Source organism: Paramisgurnus dabryanus, chromosome 2 (assembly GCF_030506205.2).
Source record: "Paramisgurnus dabryanus chromosome 2, PD_genome_1.1, whole genome shotgun sequence".
NCBI lineage: Eukaryota > Metazoa > Chordata > Actinopteri > Cypriniformes > Cobitidae > Paramisgurnus > Paramisgurnus dabryanus.
This window is the reverse complement of record NC_133338.1, coordinates 33,679,210-33,700,683: the sequence shown is the minus strand read 5'-3', so window position 1 is coordinate 33,700,683 and position 21,474 is coordinate 33,679,210. Positions and strand designations below refer to the sequence as shown.

At 37.0% G+C, this 21,474-nt stretch overlaps 1 protein-coding gene across 1 annotated transcript; it reads left to right on the top strand.

Moving 5' to 3' along the window:
• The first annotated feature begins 752 nt into the window (after window positions 1–752).
• tent4b (terminal nucleotidyltransferase 4B) lies at window positions 753–20,281 on the top strand. The gene is made up of 12 exons (XM_065289542.2): window positions 753–1,564; window positions 11,854–11,977; window positions 14,026–14,072; window positions 14,600–14,720; window positions 14,805–14,912; window positions 15,070–15,198; window positions 16,218–16,431; window positions 16,562–16,688; window positions 17,690–17,799; window positions 17,894–18,081; window positions 18,172–18,321; window positions 18,409–20,281. Exons 1-12 carry the CDS (start codon window positions 1,095–1,097, stop codon window positions 18,553–18,555), a joined length of 1,935 nt encoding a protein of 644 aa, XP_065145614.1. The 5' UTR covers window positions 753–1,094; the 3' UTR covers window positions 18,556–20,281.
• The last annotated feature ends 1,193 nt before the right edge of the window (window positions 20,282–21,474 follow it).

Below are 21,474 nucleotides of genomic sequence, written 5' to 3'. Positions count from 1 at the left end.
GTGGTGTTACATTTTTGTGTATACATTTTTATAATATATACTTTTCTGGTCAATTGATTTTTGCATTTGTATTGCTTTTAAAAAAATAAAAAATACGATAAAACGACATTCATAATAGTCCCATAATAGTTATATCATGCTTTCTTGTAAAACATGTCCTTAATCTCTGCATTAGCATATAAAAAAATTATGGATCAGTGCCCAGGGGTTACTTTTACAAAAACTGCTATTGCTAACCTTCCCCTGCATCCATAATGATGAGGGAGAACAATCAAGCACTATTCTGTAACAGATTAGCAATGTTGCATTAAACCTCTAAACTGTTAGAAGAAGAAATAGTGCCTTTGAGTTGTTTTCCCAAGTTCTGGATTTTGATAAATCTTAATATTTTGTTTTGTCAGTTCTGTAATATGTTTGGAATTAGATTAACCAACACCATATCTATCTTCAAGTTTTAGAAGCTTCACGGCCAATTTTTCTTAGTGTTCTCAATTACAAAATCTCACAATTATATAATAATAGTAAAACCCACATAAATTGTTATAAAGCTCATGCCTCGTTTCACGTGCAGTCTGAAATATGACCTCAAGTCACGCTAAGGCTTCACATTACATGTATTCAAATTACTACATTGTATCAAAGCCTCAGCGTGGCCGGCTGTTGTTACGTAACAAAACCTTTACGTGCGCTCTTGCGTAACATTCGATGTCCGCGCGCGCGCACACGCCGCTCGCCCGCCATCCGAAGCATGCGCAGTAGCCCCGTTAGTAGTCCGCCATTGAGGAGACACGATCTGAGATAGAAACAGGTCAGAGGCATTAAACAGACGCCTGTCACGTTTCGCTGTCCACGAGCTCTGAAGTTCGACGGTTGCCTATTTGTTTTAGCTAACGTTAAGCATCTTTTTACGGTATCTTCATAAAGCGCGACGCTGTATTTTTTTCTCGGGAGAGACGTTAATGGACCCACACAGTCCCCAACGGATATTTTAGTAGCGGTCTAGGGCGAAGAGAGCGAGCGTGTCCCTCAGCGCAAAGCGTGCTAGTGGGTTAAGCGAACCGAGCCTGGCTCTGGTCTGGGGGCTCTGGGGTTTGATGGATCCTAGAATCGCCTGGTCTCAGCCAGAACAACGCGGACCTGCCAACAACCTGTGGATGCAAATCTGGGAAACGACACAGACGCTGGGAAATCTCTACTTTAACAACAACTGCAACACCGCCAGTGCCAAACCGACTAAAAACGGCAGCAGCAGCGAGCCCAAGGATCAGCAGGGGATGTCTGGATCCAAACCTGACAGTGAGGTCGCCGATCAGCTAGACTTTATTCCGCTGGAAACAAATAACAATAACAGCAGCAAGGCTGTGGTGACCAGGGGTGTTGGCGGAGGGGGGCAAGTGGGTGGAAGTGGGGTCGTCGGATTGGGCAGGGGGCTCCCCAACAAGAGGAAACGAGACAACAAGGCGAGCACCTACGGTTTTAACAGGAGCCTGCAGACAGCTGGGGAAGAGCAGATCTACACGGGCACACCATGGAAAAACAGGAACTATTCACATGGCATCGTGGGGTGAGTTCACGAAATAACTTTATATGTGTGGGTGAATGAAAACATCTCAAACCCATGTTGGGCCCGGTTGTTTGCTCGGAGCAAAGGTTATGTTTCAGGAGGTGGCCTAACGTTACATTTATGCTAAAATAAGGGTTGTGTGAAAAGTTGCGATGAGTGAGCTGACGCTGGAACAGATTATGATCATCACCATCTCAGCAAAAGCTGTCTTTAAATATTTAATAAGATGTGTATAAGCAGCACGTCGTTGTTTCTGGCACCATCTATTTATTACAGTAACGTATAGAACCTCGCATGTTTATCAGTCGTTAAACATCCAAGCTTGTTTCACCATATTTGGCATGTCTAGAGTATCCCAGCAATCCTTCCGTTTAAATACCCTGCTCTGTTCCCGTGACGTTTCTCTATTCCAAAACCAGCAGTCTCACAGACTTTCAGAAAGTTCTCGCAGTTTTTACTTTTGCTTTGTGATAAAAGATCTGCGATGAACACATAAAACCCTTAGGTAAATGTGCCACAAATGATGACTCACGATTCCATAGTGAGAAAACCTATACAGATACAATAAAACGTAAGCATCACTGTAAATAAAAAGTAAACAAAATGTTAAAGGCTAATCTTACACAGTTTTACAACAGAAACAATAGTGGGACTAACTGTAATTTTGAAAACCGTACTTACTATGGTAAAGTTTAATGCAACAATTTACATACCAATAAATGCTCAAAGTTATTATTGTTTATGTGGCAAACATTCCTGTAGCTCAACGTATAGCATTGTGATAGCAACGCAAAGGTCATGGGTTCGATCTCTAAGAGCACAAATACTGAATAAAAATGTATTTGTTCAAAGCACTTTGGATAAAAGCATATACCAAATGCTGAAATGTAAAATATCTGTTTTTCCAGAAAGATTAACAGTATATGAAACACTGTATATAGTGTTACACGTGGTTGTTGTACGGTTTCTTCCTCCTATTAATCATTATCTTTCAGTCATTCAGGTAGTTAGTAATCTGCACCATGCATCTCACATTCAGCTTACCCTTAAGTTTTCGAAGATTACGAGTCATACTGACATGCACTTTTTGTCTGGATTTTTATTGGCGTCATTAAAGGTGTTTTTAATTACACCTCCATTATACATCCGATATTATTTTTATTATTTTAAGCTGTTCTCCATGTTTGTCATTCAGAATAAAATATGTTGACCCGTGAAATTAAAAGTGAGCAACATGCTGCCAATCCATTCTTATCTCTGTCTAGATGGATGCAGTTGGGTTATAATGGTTGGGTTTTATTAAGAGCACCAAATGTTAATGTTAAATCTTCTAGTGTAATAGAGAGGTGTACTGCTAAACTATGAAGTGCAAAGCTGTCAATTTGTTGGATCCTATAGTGGTGTGTTGTTAGAATTCGGTGCTGTGGGTGTGGTGGTGGTTTGGTAGGTTTTTAGAAAGTGCATATGACCGTTTGTGATATATGCAGCAGCTTGTGAAGCCCAGAGCAAAGTACACTGGAGAAAAGCTTTATCCTCATTTATAGTAATGTTAGTAGATTGTTTATATAAGAGCATTCCTTTGTGATTAGTCTAATACTCCAGCCCACACCTTACAGACCTTCCCACCTGATGATCTCACTTTCTCTGTTTTCTGTTCCTCTTATAAATAATCTCCTTTTAGTTCAGTGAGTCTTATAGATGTGCGACAAAATGTACTGATTTAAATGTTCATACGACAGCTTAATATTCAGAGAAAATGTCTGGGATGCTTTAATGTTTTTTTTCTGCTTATTTGGGGATTATTCATTTTCGGCAAACATAAAATAAGAATGAAATCTACATATGTTCTCCCTTTATTCGGTATAGGGTATATCCAAGCTACGGCAGTATAGCAGTGTTTTATTCATAATTTTTACAGGGAATTTTTGCTGTGTGTGTGTGGTTGAGGTTCATTTCTCACTATAATCATGTCAGTCAGTGTACTTTTAGGAGGCATAAGAAGAGTGATAGTTTTATGGGTGTGTCTGAGTGTAGAGAATTTTGTTTATATTCTCTGCGTGTTGAGCGAGTTCCTTCCCATTCTTCCCAAAACAAACGCTCCCCTTTTCAGATGACACACGATCCCAGTCTCTCTGATGTCACAGTGCTTCTAACCAATCAGCTTTCTCAGAGTGAATTCTGATCTTTTCATCAGCCTGACAGCTATGCTGCAGTGTGAGAGGGTTTCCCCTCTGTTCTTTCTCCACTCAGTTGTGCCGCTGCTGAATTTTTTATGTTGGGTTTTTCTAAAAAAAAAAAACAAAAAATAGTAGGAAGGTTTCAGTATTTGGCTAGCCTGTTAGTACACTGAAGTAATTTAAAAATGTCACTCTTAAAAAAGTGTGAGGACCCCTGTTGAACACCACTATTGTTTTTATGGCTGTCTCGTGCATGTCTGTAGACTAAACATGATGTACACATTTACTGTTTTCACAGATTCCTTTTTTTGAGAAAAATGATAATGCTGTCGTTTTGCAAAACTTTGAAACTCAGGGAACGTCCCCAGGGAACGTCCCCAGGGAACTTGCATACTGAAACAAAATGTATAGATTGAATGCACTCTTAAGTTGCTAAGTGCATCTGCCAAATGCATAAATGCATGTAAATGATTGGTATTATTTACTGTTTAGAATAAAAACCCTCTGGCTGCTGCCTCTCAAATTAAAGCTAAATGTTCCGTTTTTAAGCGATCACTGTTATTACGTACATACCATAATTACACAGGACACGAGGGAGGCATTTCTAGTTGGTTGATGGAGTCTATATTAAAATAAAACCGTGTTTGTTTCCTTAGAACTTTAAGATACTACACAAGTAATCTCACTCTCAGCATGCATTTCCCTGAGTATACTAAATCTCTGTTGCTAGGAGAGGTTTTTGGGTGTGTGAGTTTTATAAGCTCTGTGCCAAAGGTTTGACTGTGCCAGACACCCGTACCCAGTTAAAGCCCTTAAGTCAGACTCTGAATCATTACTGTGGCTCTTCCTAAAGTGGTATTTTCCGAAAAATAGAGTTACTTTGGGTCAAGTAAGTTAAACACTTTGACAGTTGTGTGTTAAAGAATGTGTATGACTCATGTTACTTTTGTTTTTAGTACAATGGCAGCAACATTTTTAGAATCTGCATTATGCAATTTGTTAATGACTGCATTATGTTGGTGATGTTGCCTGGTAAATAATAGTTAGCAAAATTTAGGAAAAGCTATCTAGGAACAATATTAAATGTGAGGCCATGGGTGAGGCCATGTTGGGCGCTTTTTATGTTGTACTAACAAAGATATAATTAACATTGCGGCCAAAATCTCTAAAATGCTGCCTTCAGAGGCATCAAGGCACGTCCGAATCCAATGTTTGTTTTACTTTCTGTCTCCTGAGATACAGTGCCTTCATTATCTTGTGCCTTGATGCATTGATACCTGGAAGGCAGGGCTGGATTTGAGTTTGTCCATCAATATCTGATTGGATTGTTTGAAGTTGGGTTGTGTTGCTAATTGCTAATCTCAGCGATCTTCTCCGGGACCCCGCCCACCTGCCAAACCATATGACCGGAAGTAAAGAGAGATCGTTTTGAGGAGGGGAGGAGATTTGCGTGTTTGGTTAAATATAATGAGGGCACATGAATAAAAAAAAATGAAGCTTACAGATAATTCATTTGTAAAAAAGCCATAATATTGCAAACAAATGACAGTTTTTCCTTTTAATTTAATGGCGACTTTAAAAACAACCAATGTGTGAACTGCCTCTTTCACATTGTTCCTGTGTGTGATTATGATTTGTATTATTGACTTTTGAAACAGAAGGTAGTCCCATAAGTAACAAAGCTAACTTTGATTAAAATCAGTGTTTTTACATCAGATGTAGGGGACAGGATTGCATATTTATAGGAAGTAAACCGTTAGCACACACTGAACACGAATAATGGGGGTGTATAATGTATGTAATTGTGGTTTTATCATGGTTCTCCTAAGTGTTTAAGCTTTAAAGGGTCAGTATGCTCTCAGCAGCCTAAAGGCATTGCCATTCCTGACTTGACAGCAGGTCAAACTGTGCCTAGCAACCTGAAATGGAGCACCTTGCCTAAAGGTATTGCATGTTCTTTGGTCAGACTTAAGTTAAGAGTTGGGTATTGTACTTTGAACTTTAATAATTGCTTGAAGGTCAGTTATTTATCACAGAACTGTGCCAAATATGTCTTGTGGAAACTTTATATATAATCGGTTAGCAAAACGATTGCAATGGTAAATTTAAACAGAGACACAATTCCCAAATAATAAAAAAGACTGGCTGTCTAGCCAATAATACAGGGCTTTCTAAACCCAGACTAGTCGTTTAATTTTGATTATAAAAAACATTTCTGCATATCCCTACTAAGGATGTAACGATTGGCGGTTTTACAGTTTATCATGATAAAAATTCCAGATGGTTAGTATTACCATTTTCAAATTTTAATTATCGGGAAACCATAAATACTGTCCTGCATCCACTAGGGCTGTGACGATACATTGCGTTCCCCATTAAAAAGACCTGCCTGAAATTGATTCTGAATCGCAAGGCTCCGATTCTGTGTAACATGCACAGCTTGTGCATGTACTACGGCTCTGTGATCAGTAGGAAGTCCTTATCAATCTAAAATCACTATGAGTTTGACTCGTTTGTAATGTGAATTTAAAAAAGCAACACTCGTCAAACACAATTATTCAAAATATTCTTAATTATCATGAAAATACCTCAAACAATCTGAAGAACAGCGATATAAATATCCCTTTAGACATTTTCATGGAATAGCGTTTGCAATGCTACTTCTTCTGTGGCACAAATGGCTCTTCTAGACCAGAGCGCCCTCTGGCTTTTGGATGTGGCGGCATTTCACTGTAATTCATTCAAATTCATTCATTGAGAAAACGCGCATTTGCACGATTAATCCACCAAAGTTGCCAACAATCTTACACAGGCAAGTGGATCATAAAACAGGTTTTATTAATTTATGTTAGGAATGCAAAAGCAACATGCAAAATAATCTGTAGTTAACTAGGGCTGTGATGATTAATGGTGCAAATGCGCGTTTTCTTAATGAATGAATTGTAATGAATTACGGTGAAGCACGCTCATGCAGAGACTTCATTTATGCCACAGAAGAAGAACCATTACAAACGCTATTCCAGGATATATCTAGTGGCATATTTATGTATATTTAGGCATATTTATCACTGTTCTTCAAATTGTTTCAGGTATTTTCATGATAATAAAGAGAATTTGGAATGATTATGTTTGACGAGTTTTGCTTTTTTAAATGCACATTACAAACGACTTAAACTTGAAATTCAGAATCGTATTTTTTATGTGAAACGCTATGTATCATCACAGCCCTAAAGTTAACACAACACACTGATATTCATTCACTTCTCCTCCCATTTATTTGTGATAACAGCGCTTCTCTATTACAACCTACACTCTAAAAAAACAAACGGTGCTATATAGCACCAAAACAATTGCTTTGGATCGTAACGATAGAAGAACCATTTTAGTGCCATATAGCACCGGTGAAGAACCAGTGAAGCACCAGTGAAGCACCAGTGAAGCACCAGTGTAGAACCATATAGGGGCCATATAGCACCACATATGGTTCTACATAGCACTATATGGTTCTACACAGGTGCTTCACTGGTGCTTCACTGGTGCTTCACTGGTTCTTCACTGGTGCTATATGGCACTAAAAATGGTTCTTCTATCGTTACGATCCAAAGCAACTGTTTTGGTGCTATATAGCACCGTTTGTTTTTTAGAGTGTATAGTCCAAAAGGGTGCATACATAACCAAACATCTTGTTCATGTTTTCATTATTTCTTCTTTGTTGCTTAAGCTGACCGATGCTGACAGATGATTGCTGTTTTTTGATGAGATTTATTTTATTATTATTATTATTTTGATGCTAAAAATCATTTTGGTCACTATAATCATGATATTAAATGTTCATGTTACATCTCTAATCCCTACTGTAGTCAAATTAAGGCAATATTTTGGCACATGCAATCCATTAGATAAACAGATGATTAATGACTGTATGTAGTATGTATGATCATTACCGCCCCAAAAAGAAAGGCCTTGTGGAGGATAACTTGATATCAGTCTTGCCATCATGCCAATGAACAATTTGATCTCTTGGAGGGCAGATGGTTAACTTACTTGTTCTGTTTTTTTACTGTTCCTTGTTTGTTTGTTTGCTTGTTTGTTTATTGAATTGTGTTGTGTCTATATGATGATGTAGTTTTGCATTTATAAAAGTAGGATTTTCTAACCTAAACATCACTGCACATTACCATATTTGTGTATTGTATTCTCTGTAGAGATGCTGTAGGTGACACAATGATTGACCTTTAACAATAGCTTTGAACTTGGTCAACAGATACCAAAATGTCACAATAATTTTTTTCACAGAAACCCATTTTGCACACAAACACACATTGCAACCAAAATCAATGTTATCTCAACATTAAAGTATGCATGTTTTTATGTGTACTTTAAGTCATCCAGTAAAAACATCTTTTAGGTTTTGGGATGAATGGACTTGTAGGGTTGTGACAGGCTGATTGGCTGACAGGGGCAGTAAACCGCATGTTGCTTGTGTTTGATTGGATGGCTTAACGGGCAGCTCTGAAGAATGGAAACTTATCTGAACAGCTTTTCTTGTGAAACGAAACTCTGGGCTGTTATACTCAGTGGGTGTCTGTTTTCCCATAACATGAATGGACAACACTGAGGTCAAATGTGCCTTTGAAACAGGCTTCTAGGGATGAATGCTTTAAAGGTCTAGATCTTGTTTTAGATTTGGTGAAATAAGTTGAAATCAGAATGCCATTTATACTCTCTCTTCCTCTTTCAACTGATCTCAGTTCTGTTGTTAGACTGAGCATACTTTCTATGTAGACTTTGTGCTACAACATATGTGCAAGCACATTCACTATTATATGCAAAAAACTATTATTGTAGTTGAACTTCTCAAATTGATATGTGATGATTTGATTACAGACTGATGTGTGTAGTTCATGATGGAGTAATGTTATGATAAACTATACTATAATAGTGCTAGAAAATTAAAGTATCATAATTTAACAACTGTTTATTTATCGGCAATGTGTAACATATTCCACTCCCTCTTTTATAGACACAACTTAAACCAAAGTAGCCTATACTTGGTTAGTGGGAACAGCTTAAATCTCAACAAATACAGATTTTGCCACGCCTCAATACAGGACTAATCAACCAAACAGACTGCAAATGCACATCTCCTGGCATGTCAAGAAATGCAGCTGGCACTACCAAAAATGTATCATTCTGCACAACAATTGCAGAATGCTATATAAGGCGGCGGCCATTATTAAATTAATTTATTATTTACTTTTTAATTATTTAATGCATAAAGTATATGATGATAAAACAAAGCAGCATCAGAACTGTCTTTAAACTGAGGTGGCTCAGTCAGAACAGCATATAAGATGTTTTAAATATGAAGTGAGCACTCAATACAGCAAGATTAAAACAAAAATCATTGTACTTTATATTGTAATCATGATTATTAAAGCTGAGAAGTGTTATGGATGCTGTTTTAAGCATTATTTAATTAAGTCTAGTTGCATGATAAACAAAATGTGAATTCAAACTGGTAATAAATGGTGTACCGAAAGCGATCATAATGGATCACTGAAACTGTCAATTACTTAAAATTAATGTCCCAAAACTCTCTTGCATGCATCTAATTTTCATCACATATTAACTCTGATGTTTATGATGAAAGCATCAGTGCGCACATCAGAACTCCTCATTAAAACACATCTTATTGCCCATTACATTCCTTAGCTTAACAGACATGCCTGTGATTTGTTTAAATGCACAACACTGCAAAAAAATGTATTAGGAAATCTAAAATCTAAATGTTTAATGCTGCAATTGACATGTTTCGTTAATTTTTACAATTCATTAAGATCACAACATTTGTAAAAGGTCTGGTTTGAAACTTGGGTGACAATTTTGTTGATCTTTCTGACCATGCTTTCCATTTAATTTGAAAACTGCTCATATTCTTTTACTAACATTTAAACATCTGCTGAGATTGCGAAATGTTTAAGGGTGCTTTTTTCGCATCATGGGATTTTCTTGGCACAAACGTTGCACATTGCAGAACCGTCCAGTGTGTTTGCATTGGGTGTGTTTGTGTTGCAGCGGTGACCGCCTCTGATGAATGTTGTCCGACTGCCTCTGCGGAGTGTCTTTGAGAGCAAAGTTAGGGCTGAATTTCTCATGCAGTTTGGGTTCTTCAGCACAGTCAGACAAACACACGGGACCCCAAGAGACCACGTGTTTGCATGCTCAAAGTTTTGCATGACTCATTTGTTTGTGACTTGTTATAGAAAATGTGAACATTACTTTCAGAGTTTCCACTCAGACAAGCACGCAGTCTGCATTTGTTTCACTTATTCAGTCAAATGAATCCCTGTTTAGGTCAACTTTACCTTTATGAAACCACTTTTTCACTCGGCACAGATAAGGTGTAAATGTGATCCATCAGTTTGACTCGTGGGGCATTGCCACAAGGTTTGTTAACAATTCCTGAGAGTCACTCTCATTCTTCTGTAATAGGATGCATAGAATTCCCGAGCGACAATGTTCTTTAGGGCAGGTGTCACACCTGTGTGGACTATTTCTGAAATATCTGGGTGGAAGATATTTTTCTTGTATTCTTTTACTGTTAAGTTTCGTTTTATTTATGTCAGTTGTTCCCTGACTATGTAAGAAAAAATATGGAAGAACTTGGTTAAGGAGTGTTATGCACATTGGGAACTTTAATAGTTACCTTGAGGTTCAATCAATTAAAGCTCAAGAATTTTACAATATCAGCTTTTGTTTAAAGCTGAAAACACATTTATTGGTATCTTTAATTTTTTATTAGTTGATTAGTGAAGCCATATTAGTTGAATGTAGCATGCATGTTTAAATGCACTAGGACTGTTGGACTTCAGTGATGTCTACTAATCTAGGTTTTGGCCTGGAGGTGTGTAATGGGCCATCACCTGCCGCCGGCAATCTCTATCTGCCTGCTGTAATAATAACCAGCCTTTGAATGTTTACTTGAGCGTAACTAGGGTGTGAGTTGCTTACTGCTCTGTCACCGCCACCACTCAAAGCACATAAATATGCATACATGCATACATACATACATACATGCACACATAGAACACATAGAAACATATATAAATATTCAGGACTCCGGTCCTTTGAATTATGTAAGGAATAATTGACAATGGGCCTTTACAGTCCTTTGAATTATTTGAAAATAACTTGTCAATTATTCCGCTTGTACCACAGTTAACATAGACATTGCGAAGACATTGCTCTGGTGGTTATGTTAAGACATTTGACTGGTCACGTGTGCTTGAAAAATAATGCATTATCATAGAACATTTCTTAACCAATCAGAATAAAGTATTCAACAGCCCAATGGTATAATTGAAAATAACACACACCTGTTTCACGTTGCACTGCATTGGGTGCGCAATATTTTCGAATAATACAACAGCCCATTGTCAATTATTCCTTGCATGATTTTTGACATTAAAGAAAAATCTATAATTTTGAGCCATACAATGTATTGTTTCCTATTGCTAATATACTTGTGGGTACTTATGACTGGTTTTGTGGCCCAGGGTCACGTATATGCTTTAGTTAAGTGCCATTAAATACTGAAGCAAACTACAAATCTGTTACATGGGTGGAACAAGTCTGTCAGGCTTGATTCACATTCTACTTACAGTGCACACAGACACATATAAGGACTTTCTAGTAAGTCTGTCATGTGATTATAGCTGCACCTTGTGTTTGGTCCTGTAACTTCTGTTACATGTAGAGTAATTGCTATTAGATGTAAACATGATCCCTTGCCTTAAATTATGTTTACATTAAGTATTGGAAAACTATTTGTATTATTTTAATTTTAAAATAAATTCTCCGAATCGGCCAACAAATACTCTTCTTTAGAAATTATTTCCAAAGAACAATGTAAGCCTTAGCATATGCATTTCAGCTCAAAAGGTCACAGGGTTTATTGTAGGCACCACCTGATTCTGGTACTGTGCTGCTTAAGCACTTCTGTGTGGTATTACTGTTAATAATTTAGGAGCCTTATTTTAAATGAAGACATCATTCCTTTAATATCTAGTGATTCTGTCATGCTCAGTTAATTTCTCCCTCTTTTTCCAGGCTGCATGAAGAGATAAAGGACTTTTATGAATACATCTCTCCTCGCCCAGAGGAAGAGCAAATGAGGCTGGAGGTGGTGGCCAGGATCCAGAGAGTCATCAAGGACCTGTGGCCCAGTGCCGAGGTTAGTGTTACTTGCACACTTGTAGTTGACTGATTATCCACATAAAGTTTCTATAATGTATATTATTAGACAGTTGAGTCCCAGTACAAAAACATAAAATCTCATCTGACGGAGATATTTTAGTTGACCTTTTTAAAATCTCAAAGAACCTGAGTTCAATGATTGTGCAAACGATTGTGACAAATTCAATTCTAAATATAAATTTATAAAAATAAATAAATAACGTAATTTAAAATAAACAAAGTCAGTTTAATCTATGGTCTCAGTGAGGCGCCAAAGTACCCAGGAGCCTATAAAATCTATTCATTGCCATGCATAAAAATACATTGTAAAAACTGCACTTCAAGTGCCAGTGCTGAGGTTGTTTTTTTCCTGCATGGTTGCTTATGTATTTTGGGATTTAGGAATAAAAAGTTTTGTCAGACATGCCCATTTCTCTCAAGATCCCTACTCCTCTAAAAACATGTAGGAAAATATTATTTCTATTATTCAATGGACATCATAGACTCGTACTGGAAGAGCTTCATATGAATAGTGTGTAAGCAGATTGAGTATTTAACTGTGCAAGGAGAGGCTTTATCTGCTATTTTTGAACCATACAGACTCTTGCATCACTAAGCGCCTGCACAACAACACTGTCTTAATAAATATTGATACTTATTTTCTAGGCCCAAATTCAAATTTCTAAGTTCAAATTTTTTTATTTCGAATTAGGTTATAATATGTTGCGGCATTCTGTTGATTTTAACAAAACGTAGTTTTAACGTTTTTCTCCTTTTGCAATAAAAGCCATTTTGACAGAAGTACCAATGACAGTGGGAATCCAAGACCATGGGAATCTATGGGGGATTATGGGGGACATTGTCCTATAGACCTTGATTAAAAGCACCAAATCTAATGAATTTTTAAGTCAAGACTATGCCACAGATGTTGTCAGAGCTTAGCTTGTTTTTACATAGAACAATACGTGTTTTCTTTTTTTTTGCTGTATATATGAGGTCAGTTCTTTTTAGCTATTACTTACACAATGTCACCAAGAACTATATACGAGGATTAAGATGGGTGCCACGTGGCACCTGAAAGCAATGTTTGGGGCTTAAAACAAACACAAAAACTCTCGACTATGTTTCTAAAGGCTTTTGACACATGTATTAAGCTGTGTCTGGCTACATGAAACAACACAAAAGTGCTCTGATTTAAAAGGATTTGAAGAAAAGCCACTGAACATCCATATCAATATAATGCAAACTAAACTAATGAGGTTATTTGACCAGTATTTCGGCAGTGTCTTGTTAGTGCCTGAGCACTGGGAGCAGGCCAGAGGGATTGTTTTTTCTTTTTTCAGGGTCTTACCATCCTCAAAAAGTCCTAAAACTTGGTACAAACGTCAGCGTCGTCGGCCATTAGGGCAAATGCTGGCACACAGGTGTGATGAGGGGGCTCTGTAGCGAACCCCTGTAATGCAAAAAATCTTGAAGGAAACATTAAGTGTCTTGATATAAGACATGCATTGTTTGATTGTGAGGTGTATGTTTGACCAAGGAGTCTGATCACATTGATGTGGCAATTGTAAGTCCCAGGCATAGTGCCACCAACTGGCACAAGGAAGTGTGACAGTCACAAAAGTGGATGTTTTTGACAGTTGCATGTAATGAACTTTTAAATACTCCTAGGGGATTCATGCGATTTGACACCAAACTTCATCAAAATTATGCCAATTGGACATTGGAGATGCTAAATTTAAGGCTCTTGGCATGCTTAGAATAACATGAAATTTGGCACAGACATAGTATTCAATCTTTACGTGGGGGCAAAAGCACAGACTTTTCATTCTTGCTTTCAAATCCTATCATTACTTTGTTTAGTTGTACATGTATTGTTATTATTGTGTTTGTGGTTTGAGGTCTATGTATGAACAGAATGGACAGAAACTCGGCTCATGGGAATACTAGTCATCTGTTCAGCCTGAAATCTGAACAAAGGAATGACTATTGGTGATGATGGTTTCACAGTTTCAGTCTGACCTCTTTTCCTTTTTCCTTGTTCAGGTTCAAGTATTTGGCAGCTTCAGCACGGGCTTGTACTTGCCTACAAGGTAATGCCAAAACCTTTTTACTTATGCTATTTTTGTTACTTAAAACAACATCTGTATGGTATATTTTAATAGTCTTGAAAGTATCTATTATTCCACCTGTTTGGCCCATTTAAACAAAGTGGAGAGGTAATGGGATTTAAATTACTTATTTGTTTCTTAATTCAACTATGTTAAAGAAGTTATAAGGTAGAACAAAGATTGCATTGTATTGAATCAGTTTTTTTTAGTACTTTGTTCCCTCATTTTGTTTCCATGTATGAGTAGGTAGGGGTGTGTGTGGGGAGATTAAGATTTGTAATTTTAGCTCTGCTTATCCCATGATCCAGACTGTGTGCATTTTTCCATGAGATTCAATCTCACGTCACTCAGCCCAGTCATACTGCATTTATTCTTCCCCTGAATCACTGAACCATGTCTTATTTAAATAAATCTGTGTGTGTGCACGTGGTGTGTCCAAAGCAGTCTATCTCATTCATGTTGAGTTAATTTTGTGTTTTTTTCACTATCTCTCTTCCTCTGTGTACCAGTGACATAGACTTGGTGGTTTTTGGGAACTGGGAGACTTTGCCTCTCTGGACTCTTGAAGAGGCGCTACGCAAGAGACAAGTTGCAGACGAGAACACTATCAAAGTGCTTGACAAAGCAACGGTACGAGCGCTGCTTTATGTTGTATGTTTTGGTGGTCATTTTGGTTTTCCATATATAATGCTCTGTTCGTGTGTCTGTGTGTAGGTCCCCATCATCAAACTCACAGACTCGCGCACAGAGGTCAAAGTGGACATCAGCTTTAATGTGCAAAGTGGTGTTAAAGCTGCAAACCTTATCAAGGACTTCAAACAGGTGAGTGTGGGGTGCTGGCACATTAGCGCACACTGAGGTGTAAAATAGATGCTGTGTAGGTTTTAGATGCTGTGATTTGAAAAAAAGTACATTGGATCAGCACCAGGGGCTTGATAACTCAAACAGATTTTGACTTGTTTGTATTTGTGTGTTACAGCAATACCCTGTGTTACCATACCTGGTGATGGTTTTAAAGCAGTTTTTACTGCAGAGAGAGCTGAATGAGGTTTTCACTGGAGGAATCGGATCCTACAGTCTATTCCTTATGGCGGTTAGCTTCTTACAGGTCAGGCTTCTTCTCTAAATCTCGCTCTTGCTTGTAAACACATGCATACCAAAATGTACTCAATTGTGCATTTAAAGCTCACATAACACATGCTGTTTCTGCTTATTTCATGTTAATTTTAAGTATCTATAGAGTAGCATTGCAGCCTTCATATATCCAAAGAGTCTTCAGTTTAATCAGATTTATAAAGGACAAATCCCCTGTAATGATTCTTTCTGAATACACACAAGGCCCTACCACGGGCGGACCGAGTCAAGAGCAAGCAACACACCCAAAACATTATCCCAATATCTCGGTAACTTATGATTCACTATATGTTCGTGTTGTGACTCCGACTGTAACTGCCCCATTTTAACAAAATCCACCGTTGAACAAACACTTGCAATCCACTGCTACCCCAGATAAACAAACTATATCTATCGTTTCCATACTGCTGGGTTCTTTGGAAAGCTAAACAAGCTTAAATTTCCCTCACAAACAACAACACACTTCTTTGGTGAGGTTGATTTCATGTCAGCTCTTGTTTGGTGTGTGCGTGCGCTATTCTGGTTAAAGTGCCCAGATAAGTACTCCACTGTAATTCCAGCAGTGAAATTGCCCAAAAAAAGAAATAAAACAAGATTGTTATGTATGAATCTTGCATGTTCAAAAAAAAAAAAAACTTTCTGAAACTTGTACGAACCTTGGAGAGGTGCATTCGGCACAGAAATACTTTGTCATCAACTGCTTTGTTAACACTTTGCCTATGTTTAGCATGAAGAATCCAACTCTTTAACAGTGTTAATAAGTCAGAATGCATAAAATACCTTTAACCCCCCCCCCCCCCTAAATATTTCTGGTAAACACATTTAACTAAACAAATTATATAATGAAAGATGATTTTCTTTTAGAAGATCAGGATTATTTTAATTCTTCCCTTGATAGTTTTCTGATATTACGTCTACTTTCTTTGTGCGCATATTTATAAGCTGTTAAGTATGCAATAACATTGTAATAATAATTTCTTCTTTATTATCTAGCTTCATTACCGAGAGGATGTGAACAGTCCAAACCCAAACCTGGGTGTGCTATTAATAGAGTTCTTTGAGTTGTATGGTCGGCATTTTAACTACCTGAAGACGGGGATCAGGATCAAAGATGGTGGCTCGTATGTGGCTAAAGATGAAGTGCAGAAGGGCATGCTGGATGGGTACAGACCCTCTATGCTTTACATTGAGGATCCATTGCAACCAGGTCTCTTATTCACATTCAGAAAGAATACAGACATTTACAAGAAAATTTGCTGATCTGGATATATACAATATTTATGCAATCTTTCCCACCTGAATGTTCTAACATATGTTTGTGTATCTGCCTGTCACAGGAAATGATGTTGGACGAAGTTCATATGGAGCGATGCAGGTGAAAGATGCTTTTGATTATGCTTACCTTGTCTTGGGTCACGCTGTATCTCCAATTGCCAAGCACTACCCCAACAGCAAGTTTGAGAGGTGAGACAGTGCATGTAAATTTACAGTCGTCTTACAAAAATTGTGCATTTCATTTTCTTAGTAGTTAATAGCACGGTGATACAGTATATTGTGTAAATACAACATACATTACTGTTCAGAAGCACTTGCTTGAAATTTTTCGCATGATCATAAATATATTGTAATCTGAAAGTGGATGTTTATATTAATTACTTATAATAACTGGGCCAGCAGAAAACTAAAACACAAATTGTATTTAAAAACACATTTTTGGAATCGATGATTTGGACTGAATAATGAAGAAAAACAGCCAATAAGAGCCCAGAATAAATGTGAACTCATTCAATGCTGTTTAAAAAGTATCTCGGGTGAGACTTCAAGAAGCTTTTTGGTGAATTTCTGCAAATTCTTTTAAAGGCTGACTAGATCGAAGATGATCAAATATAACATAGTTTTGATTTGATTTTGGATGCTTTTGGATCGTTGTTATTTTTTTTGTAAAGTTTAATATTATTATAATTAATAGTAATAAGATATTACTTTTATGATTAAATATATACTTTCTTTAATAAAATACTTGTTTTGTGGTGGTTGTGTCAAAAATGGGATAGTTCACCCAAAAAAGAAAATTCTGTCATCATTTACTCACTCTCATGTTGTTACAAACCTGTATAAATGTATTTGTTCTGATGAACGCGGCGGAAGATATTTTAAGGAATATTTGTAACCAAACCGTTCATGAGCCCCATTTACTTCCATTGTATTATTTTTCCTATTATGGAAGTAAATAGGGCTTATGATCGGTTTAGTTACAAACATTCCTAAAAAATCTTAATCGTGTTCATCAGAACAAAGAAATGTTTAAGGTTTGTAACAATATGAGAGTGAGAAAATTATTTCTATTTTTGGGTGAACTATCCCTCATCCCTTTAACACTCAGGTGTAAATAAATAAATCCTGTCACAAAACAGGATGAACTCAGGATAGGATTCATATCTTCACTTCATTTTTATCTCCCACAGCATTCTGGGTAGAATAATCCGTGTCACCCAGGAAGTAGCAGAGTATCGTGACTGGATCAGTAAACACTGGGTCCAGCAAAGCAACAACGACCCTGCCCTCAACTGTAATGGTATGACATTACTCTATGACTTAGCTCATTGTGATCTCTGGTATACCTCTGTCTTTGGAAAGCTGAATATTCCTTAATGTTTTTTTTTTAATAGGAAATGATGTCACTCTGCTAGTTGAGCCTGAGGATGAATGTAATAATAACTTTTCAGAGGAAGTTGAAGAGCTTCTTCCAGTCCCCAGAAGCAAAGTGTCATCCAGTTCCTCCTCTTCTTCTCCTTCATCAACATCCTCTTCACCTTTAACATCTCCATCCTCAACAGCTTCCAGCTCAAGCGATGCGGTAAGCACTTTTTACCCATGCAAACACGTTCTTTCATCTGAAACAAAAAGTTTAGGACCGATGTCATGCGTCGTGACTGTCTTTCTGCAGGATTCTGATGGAACGCCCTGTAAGACGGCAAAAGCACTGGGTGGGCGGGGCTCCGGCACTCACAGTGAGAGTACTGAGAGAAATATGTCCAATCACAGATCTCAGAATCATTCAACGCCAATGCAAACACCCACTAATAAGGGCAGTAAGGTAAGCAATGTCTGTAAATCAATTTATGACAGACATTATTTTCCAAGGTACCCGTCATCTATAATGTTTTTCATGTGTTTTAACTAGAACCGGCAGCGTGCCAACGCTAAAAGTGCTCCAGGGCCACAGAACAATCCCAACAAGATACAACAAAACAGCAAGCCTCATCACAAAGTCATTGCGAAGAAGAGGAAACCCCAAAGTGAGGCAGCGCTCAAGGACCTGTGTAGATAGGAGGCGCTGTTCTTGCAGACTCACACCTGCTCTTACCGTCTCTGACCACAGAGGAGCACCGATGGTATCATTTATCTCTCCTGTCCCACTGTTCAGGGGCTACGTGTGACTCTGTTGCTGGAAAAGAAAAAAAAACTTTTATTAGGGGTTTAGTCCACTGAATTTAAATCATGTGGGAGAGTTTAGGCCTGAACTCCACTGGCTTTTGCACAGCTTCTGTTCACTGCCTATAGAGGAGCTGCTCTGCCCTGCTGAAGGACTCCATGGTGGTTAATGTGGAGGACCTGAGAACGTAGGAGAGAAATTTCAACTTGAGCAATACCTAATACCCCAGACTTTTACCTCACTGAGGAAAACTGAAATTTAAAAAAAGACTGATTACAAAAAAAGATGTGTTATATTGAAAGTACAAAGATTTTTAAATGTCTATAAAAACATGGAAAATGTAATGAGTACAAAAAGAAATTATGCATGTTTTTGTTCCTTTTTTGAAGAGTGGTTATTTTTGGTCATGTACAAGATAATACAAATATTTGTACAAAAAAAAAAACTTAACAAAACATAAAAAGCTTTAAAAAAAGTTTAAAAAAGAAAAATACATGATCAAACTTGGAAATGGTTTCATAAGACTTTTATAGCATTGTTCAAATTTAGCTATGCTATAAATATAAACATATTAGCACTGCGGTTCCTCAAAGCTATGTACGGGTTTGGGTTCAATTGCCAACATTATTCATCAGCCTCTGTTATTATGTTGTGTTTATGTATGTTTTGGTAGGGCAATGTCGGCAACTGAAAGAGAGCATATTCATAGATGACCGCACCACCCATTTTGAAGTGCAAGTATAAAATTGCGCTTACATGAGTTTTGCTGTCTTTCACAGAGAGTTTGAAGAGGAGAAGTGTGTTGATGTTGACATTTAAAAACACTATCAACATTGCCATGTTTAAAAGATTACAGCCTCTCGGAGTCATCTGCCCATAAGAAGTTATATTTGTTAACGTATTTATTTTTTATCAGTGACCTTGGATTTATGTATGCTTTTGGTAGAGGCCAGATGTTTTGTGTCCTGTCTTAGGGCTGAGTGACAATTAATGATTGTTGCTTTTCATGTAGTGTGCAATTTTTCTTTTTTCCTGATAACCATTGAGTGACCAAGTTTATTTCTGAAATCTGAAAATAACATTTTAAAAGAGATATAGAAAAAGTGATGTAATTATTTTAATTTGTGGCTGGTCTACTTAAAGGGAGGTAAGTTTTTTTTGTCTATGTGAAATAATTTTTATTTTGTTTATTTTATTTTTTCCATTCCACTGGATCTTGATGTCTTGCAAAAGAAAGCCTGTGCTCTGAACCTATTAATGCAGTTCTTAAAATGAACAGTAGGTGATGGTATAACCTAATGTTACTTCATACACTGTAACTCCCTGTTGACTTTCCTCTTTTTGGTTTAGTTATGCCAGCAGGTGTATGTTTAAGAGACGATGGCTTTTGATCAGGCAATATTAGTTCTCCATCTGTATTGTGAAGCTCTATATGAGATCAAGCCCCCTATCAAAGCCAGTAGTGTCTTAAAACCAGATGGATCTCATTGAAATAGATTTAGATATAGGATATTTGAAGTTCTTCAGTGCCACGGCAAATGCTCCAACAGTTCACATTACATGTATCCATGATTGGCTCCAATTAATGCAATAAAATTACAGCACAACTATCAAATATCAAGGTGGTATGTTTACTATTTCAACCTGCAGTGCATTCAGTCTATACATTTGTTATCAGCATGTATGTTCCTGTTTTTTGAGAGATTGTTATGGATTTTATACTCTCCAAAAGTAAATATGCTACATGTTGTTTTGATAATGTTCTGTCTTGGTATAAATGTTTAGCTGTCATTAAGCTAAATACAAATATATAGCCGAACCGACGACTAATGCCCCCAATAGGCAGCTGGTACAACACTGCATCCTAATGGAAACATATTAAGCACACTGTCCAAGATCATTTAATGTTTCTTAATTAGCTAAGACCCAAGGCAGTTAATGTGTTACAATCTCTATCCAGCACACAAACTAATTTTCCCACAAAAATACTGATACCCACTTTTAAAACATTATCTGAACCGTATTTCATCAAGTTAAATCTCTTAAAATATCAGTCTGATACTTCTCACAATGTTGGAGACATTGCTAGGCTCAAGGATTGATTTTAAAACTAAAGTAGTGATGGACATAATTTGTTCAGGTATCTCTGTCCCAGAGATAGTTTTCTTTTCGTCTTGTCTTTGGTATGCAAATAGTCATACCTTGTTATTTTTGTGGTTGTGGTTTGGGAACAATTGTTGCTGCTTGCAGTCATGTCTCAAAAAGCAGTTACCAAATAGTTAAAAAATGGCAGAAATACTGTTTCATAATACTTTTTGTATATTTCCTACTGATAGTGTCTGTCTGTGGGGAGGGTTTAAGCAATTCCAGCTGGTTCACTAATATGCACAAAAATTGCCGTTTTTCATGGTTTTCTATAGACTTCAATAGTCACTTCTTAGGTAATATTGTCAATCCCAAAATACATATTCATGAACAATATATATATATATAAACAATATACATAATTATATTTTATTATATTAATGTTATTATTTTTATAACATTTTCATGATTGATCTGTATTCTGAAGAATTTGTGTTAAATCATCAACTGTATGACTGTGATCACCCATTTTCTTCATAGGATAGCCTTCTGTTAGGACATCAATATGTTTTGTATATTTTTGTGAGAATGCAAATTGTGGAAAGCTCAATCTGTAACTTTTTTGACTTAATCAGAGGAAAGATCTGTATTCTACAATAATAAAATGCACTTTCAAACCCGAAATGTACGTGTTATCGACTTTCTTGACGCTTTCCAACGAATATAAAC